Source organism: Crocuta crocuta, unplaced genomic scaffold (genome assembly GCF_008692635.1).
Source record: "Crocuta crocuta isolate KB4526 unplaced genomic scaffold, BGI_CrCroc_1.0 scaffold77, whole genome shotgun sequence".
In the NCBI taxonomy this organism is placed as follows: domain Eukaryota; kingdom Metazoa; phylum Chordata; class Mammalia; order Carnivora; family Hyaenidae; genus Crocuta; species Crocuta crocuta.
In genome coordinates, this window is record NW_027532172.1 from 4408756 (window position 1) to 4419731 (window position 10976).

The window sequence follows — 10976 nt, forward strand, 5'->3', positions numbered from 1 at the left end:
GGCCCCCTGGCTCTGGGAATGGCCTGTGGACAGAGCAGGAGGAGGGGAGCAGAGCCCTCCGGGAACTTGGGTTTTCTTCGGAATGTTTTAATGAGGCGTCAAGTGGCCTCCCCCAGATTCCTGTTGTGGGCCTTCTGGGGACACTCCCTGGTCCAGCCACCACATCAGGAAAGCAGCTCTTTCAGAGGGAGAGAGTCCCTAGGAAGAAGAAAGCGGGGGGTGTTTGCAGACCCCTGAAAGTGTCTGCAAGATACAGTGTGGCTGAGAGAGGGTGCAGAGTCTCCCTCAGATTTGCAAAGACGTCAGAAACCCCCAAACCCTAGAGAACCCCAACTCCGGGACTGGCTGTGTGCGGAGGAGAGACCTGGGGGGATTCTATTCTGCCGACCAGGCATATGGTCCGGTTAGACCATACTGTCCTTCGAGGCCTTGGTCCTCCCCGCCAGGTAGAGGCCGCCGTCTGTGAAGATCCACCGGGTCCAGCGGCCAACTCCGCCATCCCAGGCTCCATCCCACCGCCTGCCCTGAAGGCGTCCGTCCCTGCTGGCCAGGATGAGAGGCGTCACAGTGCCTCCCCCCCACCCCAGCCCCTCCCAGCCCTGAACACAGGCAGCCTGTTCAGAAAGGCCAGGAGAGGGGGAGGAAAAGTCAGCACTTGTCAGCGGTGGCGGGGCAGGAGTGTCCCCGGCAGGGAGCCCGTCCCAGCCTGCTCGGGCCAGCCGGACAGACAGAGGGCAGCGAGGGGCGGGGAGCAGTCCCTAGCCAGCTGGCACGGGAGACATCGAGGGGTGCCAGCACAGGTCCCAGTAGTGGAACCTGGAGAAGAGGCGCAGGAAGGCCAGGAGGTCACAGGGGTCTCCTGCGAGCCAAGGTTTCCCCCTCTTGGCTTTTCTGGAGGTGCAGCTTTCCTCGCTCCCAACACCGGGGGGGGGGGGGCGCAACTGTCCCCTGTCCCGTTAGAGCCGAGCACAAGTGGCCATCACCAACCCCACTGCCATGGTCACCTGTGTGCCTGCCCCCACCCCTGAATTACCTTTGTGCAGGCTGCCTCAGAGCCTCTGTACGAGGCTCTTGCCTGGTGCAGCGAAAGATGGAATCCAGAAAGACTCTGGGAAGCCAGAATTGAGGCTTGCATAGAGGATCCATGGGGCCCGGTGCTCCCTCAAGCAGACTGGCGCTCTTCTTTTTAACTGTGACTGTCAGTCTCCGTGTCCCCATTTGTCAGATGGGGATGTGGTAGAAGTTAAAGGAGATGAAGATAAAGCTCCAGCGGCAATGGCTGGCGCCAGGAGGCAGTGGGGCTAGGTGGACACCGGGCGGCAGGTCTGTGCCGACAGCCGCCTTCCCCCAGGGGACCAGGCCGAACCCTGGCAGAGGACTGGGTGAGATGACCCAAGGGGGCACCTTGAGGCTAACACAGTGGAAGAAGCCCCTTTCCCAAAGGCAGGGATGTCGGCAGCTGAAGAAGTAGCCCTTGTATTTCCTTCTTCGTTTTGCCTGGAGGAGAATGTAGGCATGTCTGGGATCACAGACAGCAAATGTGTGGAATTTGGCAGTTAGGAGAGGAGCTGAGAGGAGCGGCCCTCATTTGGTCAGTGGCGTGGAACTGGCTCTCTCCACCACCGCTGTCACCGTCACACCTCCATCACCACCGCTGGCCTCGCCATCCTCCCCTCCACCGCCACCACACCGCGCTCAGCCCCTACTCCGAAGCTGTCCTCAGTGGGGCTTCCCTGGGAGCTCAGGTGGAAGGAACTGCTTGCCCCCTACCCCCACCCCAGGGGAGGGGCAATGAGCAGATGGCCTTTCTCTTCGTCTGGGCCTCTGAACTCAGGAAATGAGAAACACATCAGGGCCTCTTGACCACACACTAGTCCCTCCCTGGGACAGCAGCCTCTGTGTTTGTAAATAACATACTGGCTTCCAGGCTCCACCTGCACCCTGCTTGGAGCCCCACACACAACAGCTCCTTGCTCCCAGGCGGCCGTCTCCCTGTTCCCAGCTCAGGGCTGAAGTCAGGGCATCGCTCCACCCCTTGCATGGTCACAGGCTGCACATATGTGCACACAGGAAGGCTCTCTGTTGGGGGGTCCAAAAAGGGGAGCGTGCTACAGCGAGGGGCACTGAAGGAAGAACATAAGAGGAATGTGCGAGGGGGGATTCAGTGGGACACCTGATGCCCGGGCCCCTCAGCAGTGGGTGACCCCTGGCTATGATCTATCCCTGGGTCCCTCAGTCCTTGCCCCAACACCCAAGATCTGCTGACACTCTGGATCTAAATGGATCCTGGCGTGAGTCCCCCACACCAGGAGCTGGGCCAGAGAGACCAGAACTCCACTGGGAAAGGGGAGGAAGGGCTGGTGGGGTCCAGGGAGGGAGCAGCAGACAGGGTCACCAGGCCAGGAGGTTAATCCGAGCTGCCTGAACTTTCCCCTTCACCCCCAGAAGATAAGGCCTCCTCAGTCAGGGCAGGGGCAGATGAAGGGCCCTGTTACCCGCCCCCCAAGCTCAGGGGGCCTGGGAGTGACCTGCAGTCTTACTGGGAGTCCAGTGTGGATCGCCCCCAAAACTTGCCCGGCACACTTCACCCGGCAGGCCCTCCTGTACTCCCTGCTCCCCACTCCTCCCGGAGCCCCACCTCCCATCCACACCTCACTGGCCCCCTGGACTTAGTCATCTAGCCAGTCTCCCCCTGCCATTCTAGGCCCCCAGCCTAGAGCCACCAGCAGTGACCAGCAGCAGGGGTGCCCATAGCCAGAGTGGGAGAGCCATGACTTGGTGGTGGTGCTGCTGCTGCTAATGGTAGCAATTATAGCGACCAGCTCGGCCCGCCCCGCCCCGCGGCCAGGCTCTCCATCCAGTACCTCACTGAATCCTCACGACAGCCCTATCGTCATCCTGTTCGCACAGGTGGAAAACTGAGGCACACGGGCTAGGCAACTTCCCTAGACGTGCTGGCCAGAAGAATGTCTTTGGATGAGGGGAGGGCGCAGCTGGAGGGAGGGATGAACAGGGGCCCTGCGGGCAGGGGAGCTGTGCTCCAGGGCAGTGGGAATGAACTGGGCATGGAACCAAGGTCCTCCTTTCCTTGGGAAGGTGCTTCCTCGACTCTGGCTTGGGTTCTTCTTGCCGCAGTGGCAGTTCTGAGTGACAGTGGGTCCTACAACTTCAGGGAGGCCAGAGGTGGGGCCACCATCCCTGTGGATAAATGGAGGAGTTCAGGGGCCATGAGGTGCTTCCCTTCTCCTGGGCACTCCCGGCCCCACCACGGAAACCAGGCTGCAGAAAAGAGGGGGTGCCTCCTCTTGGCCATAGAGAGGATAAAGCAACAGCAGTAAGTGGAGGCTGAGCAGATGCCTTGGGCCTGTGAGGGAGCTCCCACGCTTTGCCAAACGGGCAGCTTTCAACCCGTGAATGCCCACATCAGTGGGCTAGTCTGTCAGTTGGGAGGGCTGGTGTGCCGGGCTTGGGGGACTGGTAGAAGCTTCGGTCCCTCAAGAGCTTTCCATCGGCTGGAAAAAAGATGGTGCGTTATCTGTTTGTCTTGAGAGAGATGGAGGTGGGCAGAAGAAGGGGTGGGAGTAAGGCCAGGACAATGGCAGAGGTGGTACCGGCAGTTTTTATGGGGCTGGTGGCAATAGTGGTGATGGCAGTGATGGTGCTAACGTTGCCTTTGGTGGAGATGGTGATCGTGTGGGGCAGGTGGCGGTAATACCGAGGAGGCTGTGGTCACAGCGCTGATGGTGCTGGTGGGAATAGCGATGGTGGTGGTGATGGTAATGATTGCACCGGTTGGAATGGTGCTGATGGTAGTAATGGTGGTTATACTCCTGGTAATAATTAGTGCTCATGGTGGTGCTGGTGCAGGTGGTGGTGGTGGTCAAGGTGATGATAGTTGCTGTTGGTGGTGGTGGTGGTTATTGATGGAGGTACTAGTTGTGATGATGGAAATGGCAGTGAAGGGGTGACATCATGGATTGGGGTGAGCAGCTCAGCTACGCAGGGATCAGATGCCTCGGGAGCCTGGATCCCCAATGCCAGAGGCACAAAGAGAACTTCAGGTTAATCTTGGAGCCCCTTGAACTAGGGCAAGCCCAGCTGTCCTCCCTCAAGCCCCATCCTGCTCTGCTGTAGCTCGGGGAGGAGGACGCAGAGCGGGAGGAAAGAGGAGTTTGTGGGGGCCGGTAGCGAGCACACGGGAATCGGCCCCAGCCCTTCCCAGGGTGCCCTGCGCACTGGATCCCCCTGAGATCCCAGGGTCCAACTCAGACTGCAGAGACACGCAGAAGCACAGACACCCGACAGACACCCTCTCCCCTGTCCCCCGCTAAGGAGCAGCCGCATGACACACTTGCAGAGGCGCGCACGCGGACCTTTGCTCAGAAATACATGTACACATGCGTGTTCCCAAACACCTGAGGCTCACGTCCCAGATGTGCGTGCTGGACCTCCCCCACGTGAGAGCGCACAGAGACAAGGGCGCACGCGGGCTCACAAGCCGGCCGGCCGTGGGTGCGCGGCCGCTCGACGCCGCGCCGCCGCGCACGCGCACAGACGCGCACGCGCCGCCGCTAAGTAAAACCAGCGGGGCCCAAGTCCGGCCGAGCCAATTGGAGACTCCTTGGCCCTGGAAGCCCTTGTTGCTGCCACTGAGAGACGCGGTCAATTAACTTCTCCCAGCAGCCAGGCTCCCTGGCCCGCCCCGCCCCGGCCAGCCCGCCCCTTCCCCAGCGCGCCTCCTCCCTTCCCTGCCTCCCCGCTGGCCCTCCGCCCTGCAAAACTCCACTCAGACAGGGGACCGGCCCTGCCCTGCGTTGTCTGAGGGGCGGCAGCTCTGCCTGTTGAGGGTCTAAGGGAGCCAGGCTCTGCCCTGTGGAGTGGGAGGGGACACAGCCCTGCTTTGGGGACTGAGGGGTCTAAGGGGACAGACATGTCCCTGTCCTGCGTGTCTGAAGGGCCCTGACTCCAACTTGGGGGGGCGGGGATGCGAGGGGAATGTACTAACCTCCGTGGGTCTCACTCACGGAAGTGGCTAGACATGGTCACACTGAGCCGTCCCCAAAGCAGGATGCTGCCTTTACTCTGACCCGCTTCCAACCCTGTTGGGAGAACACAGGTTCAGGGTGAGACTGCACCCCGATGCCCGTGATGTTCTTGCTCTCCTCCTCAAAATGATGCCAGGAAATCCCAGTGGGTGGCAGTGAGTGCCCATGGTGTGCAGGTTGGAAGGAAGAAAAGGAAGTATATTCCAGAGGAAACTGGGGACTGATAATCTCTCGTTGGCACCATCAGAACAGGGTTGTTGGGGTGCCTGGGTGGCTCAGTTGGTTAAGTGTCGGACTCTTGAGATTTCAGCTCAGGTCATCCTCTCACAGTTCATGAGTTACAGCCCCACATCGGACTCTGCACTGACAGAGCAGAGGCTGCTTGGGATTCTCTTTCTCTCTCCCTCTCTCTCTTCCCCTCCCACTCTCTCTCTCTCTCTCTCAAAATAAGTAAACTTAAAAAAAAAAAAAAAGAACACAGGGTCTGCTTGGGTGGAAGGAGCCTCCAGGTAAGCAGTGGGATGTGGGTGACTCCCACCCACAGCCCGAGGGGAGTGCCCGCCCAACCAGACCACTGGCCAGCAACTCCTCAGTCCTCTAGCCTTTGGGACCACAAGGGTGGGAGCGGCTGAGGCACTTGCCATTCACTGCAGAAGCAGTGACTGGGGAAAGGGCCAGGATGGAAATTGGTGACTCCCGAGGTCCCCCAGGGCACTAGGGCTTGAAAGAATCCAGGCCTGGTTTATTTCCCCGAGTTCACCACTCCTTATCCACCCCCTCTCCCTATCAGGTCCCCAGCAGACAGGATCCTGTGAGGATCCATCCTGGGACATTCCATCCCTTTCCCATGTACCCTTGGGGAACAGACTGCACAGAGAGTATCAGTGGCCGCAGCCTTCAGGGTCACTAGCGGACAGGCAAGGGACAGTCCCCCCTCCCTCCTTTATCCTTCTGGTGGGACAGGCTCTACCCTTTGGAGCTGCAGATTCCCATCTGTAAAATGGGAGCTACATAAGGCAGAGTTCCCAAATTCTAGACTCAGGGCCTTTGGAAAGAGGGGGCAGGATCCCTCAGGGAGGTTGGGATGGTTGCCAGACCTGCCTCTGAGCTGGGAAGTCCTGCCTGTAGTCTGACGTTCAACTTGGTAGGTGGATGCAGATGACGTCATGACCAAAGAGGAGCAGATCTTCCTGCTGCACCGCGCCCAGGCCCAATGCCAGAAGCGGCTCAAAGAAGTCCTGCAGAAGCCAGGTGGGGGCGGGGCCGGGGGCGGGGCCAAAGAAGGAAAGTCTGGGAGCGACGTCCATAGTGGGAGGGAGGGGCCAAATGAAGACGAGAGCCTAGGATGCAGAACCAAGTGGCATCAGGGGAGGGGGGGAGGCTTCCAGTTAAAGGGGGGGAGTCAGGCCAAAGTGGGGTGGGTCAAGTGTGATCAAAGTCAGCAGACTGAAATGCACTGAGCCTTCGCTCCTGTGGCAGGGTTAGGGCGGTACGAAGGCAGCCATGGTCTGAATCACCCCCAACAGGCTTAGATTTGGCAAGGCACACCACGATCACAAGCACTGACTAGGGTGCCAGTCCCCACTGGGGTGCGCTGGGACAGCTTCCTGGAGGAGGAGGTATCCAAGGAAGGTTCAGAAGGATACGTAGATCTTTGAAGAGGGCCCACTTGGTCAGGAGGACGAGGCTGAGGTGTCCAGGGCCAGGAGAATCAGGGTTCATGGGGCTGGATGGGGGGGACGATAGAGGGATAGGGATGGGTATCTGGGACTCTGAATCATAGTCAGTATCCGGGAGAGGGTGTTTGATCTGGGGTAGGGAGGGCTCCTGCCCACCAGCGCAGCCTCTCCAGGGACCCGTGCTAAGATGAAGGAGGTGGGGCACTGACCTGCCTTCCCGGCTCCTGCCCTATCTGCAGCTGGTCTGCCCTGAGTCTATTTCCTGGAAGCAGAGATGTGAGCTCATTAGCACCCATCAGGCCTCTGCTGCCTGTCTGATTAATCTCATGGACCTGGAAGAGGCCCAGACCCCCCCACCCCCAAATGGCTGATAAGAACAGCTTCCTGTCTGGAACTGGCTCCTAGCCAGGGGACCCAAGCGTACACAGTGACACACTTTGTAGCACGTGGACTTTGCTCAAAGTCACAGGGATTCACATGGTCTCTGCAGTCACAGCCCTGTCCACACTGGCCCCACTGGTGGCTCCTTGGTTCCCTGCCCCAGTCACTTCAGGGTCTGGGGGGCAGGTGGGTCCCCTCTCTTTGGGTCCCAGCTCTCTTCCTAGTTGTGGAAGCCTGGAGTCACCTTCCTCCCTCCCAGCCCGCCCCATCCTGATGGAGCCCCTCTCTCTCCTGCTCTACCCCATCTTGCTACCTCCCCCCTACTGATGCCCCAAGGATCAGGCAAGCCATTCCATCCCAGTCGTGGTGTCTGCCCTCAGCTTCCCATTGCTGCCACAGACTCTGACACGGGAGGGTCAGGGGCCCTGCTTGGGCTGTCACTGAAGGGACACAAGTCAGAGAATGAGGGAGACTGTTCAGCGAAGAAGAGAGATCTTGAACATCTCTCTACTGGAGAGAAGGGCCAGCCCAACTCAGTCTCTGGAGTCCCCCTGTGGACTCTGTGAACCCCTAACTCTAGTATCCCAGGGCAGGGGATGGGTGCGTAGACTTGCCTGAACACACTTGACAACTGGCATACTCTTACTTTTGTGGTCCACACTGCCAGCTTCCTGAGGTGCACGGTGCTCTGGCCTGGCTTCATTTTCACGGTTTATCCTCTCCATAGACATCACCGCTACCGTCCACTTTTGTCCTGCGCCCCCTGGTGGGGCCTCGTCCTCCTGCACAGGCTCTGGCTCCGACTCCTGGGTCGGAGGACACCACCTCTGCCCGTGCGTTGCCCACGTTTACTGCTCAGTCCGCTAGTTGATCCCACACCGCGTGGTGTTCATTCCCATTTGAACCTCCCATCGACAGTCTCCGTACCCCCTGCTTACTTCTGACCTGGCAAGTACTTTACAGTTTGTAAAGCACTTCCTCACCTGTTATCTCAGCTCTCCCAATGGCCTGGGCTGTCAGCAGGGCAGGGATCAACCCCGATTGCACAAAGGGGGAGTCTGAGGCAGGAGTGTGCCCTGGCACAGTTGATAGCCATGCCCGCCCTGATTTCTCCAGCTGACATAATGGAATCAGACAAAGGATGGGCATCTGCATCCACATCAGGGAAGCCTAAGAAAGACAAGGCATCTGGGAAGCTCTACCCTGAGTCCGAGGAGGACAAGGAGGCACCCACCGGCAGCAGGCACCAAGGTATGTATATGTTTCCATGCATCCATCAGAGACCAGCTAGGACCCACCCACCCCACCGGTCTATCCCCAGCAAGTGAGCTCACTCTCTTCAGCTCTTGTGGAAAGGAAGAGGTTGAGGCCCCCTCCCTAGGAAGGCACAGAAGGGGCTGGGAGGAAACAGAGCCCAGGAGATATGGTGTGGAGGGGGCTGGCAGCTGGATGGGCCCGGACACCCAGGAGATTTGGGCAGAGAACTTGCACCACACTACCCTGTGGGTGGTCCCAGGGCTATGGCCCCTCCCATGGAGAGAGATGACAGAGAACCTGGGAGACAGAGGGGCAGGGAGAGATACAAAGACAGGGAAAGACAGAAGGGAGACCAGGAGACACAAACTGGGACCGAGACTCAGTGTGTCAGAGGAGAGTGCACCAAAACATAGTGTCATGGGCCATAGACATAGAGCAGGAGAGGATGGTGGCCACGGAGGAGTGGGGGCCAGAGACAGTGAGACAAGGCAGGGAGAAGAAAAGAGAGGGAGGGAGATGCAGGGCGGTGTTGTCCCTCAGGAAGGTAAGGAGAGACAAACGCAGAGCCCAGGCTGCAGCCACAGGGCCGGTTTGAACCGGCTGGGTGGGCAGCAGATTCCAGATGGGCCACATCTGGGAGGCTGTGGTCACCCTGTGGCTCCCCAGGGACCAGAGGGAATTGTGGGCCTAGCCAGGCGGGGCTGGGAATATGGTGCCCAGGACAGAGAGCCTTTCACCAGACTGGGGTGGGTCCAGCCGTCAAGGCGGCCTTCCAGGATGGCTGAATCTTGTGGCTGGAGTTCTGCAGGGGGAAAGAAGGGAGCTTGGGTGGGGGGNACAGGCAGGGGACCCTCCAAGGTCACTTAGTAGCTCTGCTGTGAGCCTGGAGCCCCAAAGTAGGATATGTCACCCTGCCTCGAATCCCACAGATAGCACTTAGATTTGGGGGGTTATACCTCTCCCTACAAGCGATCATTGGAGTCTCATAGCAGGTGCTTAGGGCGGGTCTAGGGTGGGGTTGGCAGCACAGGCCGGTATGGCCAATCCCAGCTACCTGGTGAAGAAGGTGGAATACGAAGAGGGTGGCACCTGCATGAGGTCAGCAGCTCGTTGGGAGTCCAGCTGGCAAAGGAAGCCAGCTCTCCTGCCTCCCATCCAGGGTCCCTGGGAAAGGCTCACATGGAAAGCATTCTCAGCTGAGGGAGTAAGTCTGAGAACTTGCCCTTCTTCAGGGACACCTGGAGGTGGAATCAAGAGCAGAGGAAAAAGAGAAAGGCCCGGCCAGGGGCCGAGTACCAGAGGAGGGCAGGGCCCTAGGCTGTATGACTTCAGCAGATCACTTGCCTCTCTTGGCCTCCACCAGCCAATCTAGAAGTAGGGCCATGCCAGTACCTGCCTACAGGGGCTGTGGGTGAATTCTGTGAGGCCAGGTGGGTGCAGGGCACAGTAGGTAGTAAGGCTCAATACATTCTCTCCAGAATGCTCCAGGCCTGAGTTCTCCAGTCCTGGGGCACACCGGTCCCTGAGGGAGCCAGCGACCACAGGTGTGTTCATTCTTCTGGGTCACTAACCATGGACTTGACTGGTGTCCCCCACCTTGTCTGTCTGTCTCTGTGGGCACAGGGCGCCCCTGCCTGCCCGAGTGGGACCACATCCTTTGCTGGCCGCTGGGGGCACCAGGTGAGGTGGTGGCCGTGCCCTGTCCCGACTACATTTATGACTTCAATCACAAAGGTAAGGCAGGCTGGAGTAGGGTGGGGACCACAGGGGTGCCAGGAGTTGGAGCTCCAGGCTCCGTACCTCTCTGCCTGCCCTGACCCTCCCCATGGACCCGCAGGCCATGCCTACCGTCGCTGTGACCGCAATGGCAGCTGGGAACTGGTGCCTGGGCACAACCGAACATGGGCCAACTACAGCGAGTGTGTCAAGTTCCTGACCAATGAGACTCGTGAACGGGTGCGAGCTTTCCCCCTCCCCAACTTGATCTGGATAAGGTCACCCCACCCCACTGGTGACCCCTGAGCTAGGCCTGGCTCCTCCAACAACCTTCACCTGGCTCTAACCCTTCACCTGAGTCCCAGGGCTCTGACGGTGTGTCCCCACCGGTACAGGAGGTGTTTGACCGCCTGGGCATGATCTACACCGTGGGCTACTCCGTCTCGCTGGCCTCCCTCACCGTGGCTGTGCTCATCTTGGCCTACTTCAGGTGGGCGAGGAGAGGGGCGGGGTCGAGCCGGGTGGGCGTGGACGTGGGTGGGACCGGGGTCTGGTGCCTCCCTTCCCTCACCCATGCGGGGCGTCCCCGCCCACCGCGCACAGCCTGGCTTCCAGCCCCCCACCCCAACCCCGCGCGTCCCTGCGCCCTCACCCGCGGTGTCGTCACGCGCCCCGCAGGCGGCTGCACTGCACGCGCAACTACATCCACATGCACCTCTTCCTGTCCTTCATGCTTCGCGCCGTGAGCATCTTCGTCAAGGACGCGGTGCTCTACTCGGGCGCCACGCTCGATGAGGCCGAGCGCCTCACCGAGGAAGAGCTGCGCGCCATCGCCCAGGCGCCCCCGCCGCCCGTCGCCGCCGCTGCCGGCTACGTGAGTGCCCCCCTCCCGCGGCCC

General features: G+C 59.9%; 1 protein-coding gene across 1 annotated transcript in view; it reads left to right on the forward strand.

Annotated features, from left to right (window-relative positions):
- PTH1R (parathyroid hormone 1 receptor) overlaps positions 1–10976 on the forward strand; it is a 20249-nt gene that overhangs the window by 4316 nt on the left and 4957 nt on the right. Inside the window, exons 2-7 of the mRNA XM_077777324.1 lie at positions 6194–6296; positions 8222–8356; positions 9986–10096; positions 10200–10318; positions 10474–10568; positions 10757–10952. Of these exons, the coding sequence (XP_077633450.1) occupies positions 6194–6296; positions 8222–8356; positions 9986–10096; positions 10200–10318; positions 10474–10568; positions 10757–10952 (759 nt within the window). The remainder of the gene's footprint in view (positions 1–6193; positions 6297–8221; positions 8357–9985; positions 10097–10199; positions 10319–10473; positions 10569–10756; positions 10953–10976) is intronic.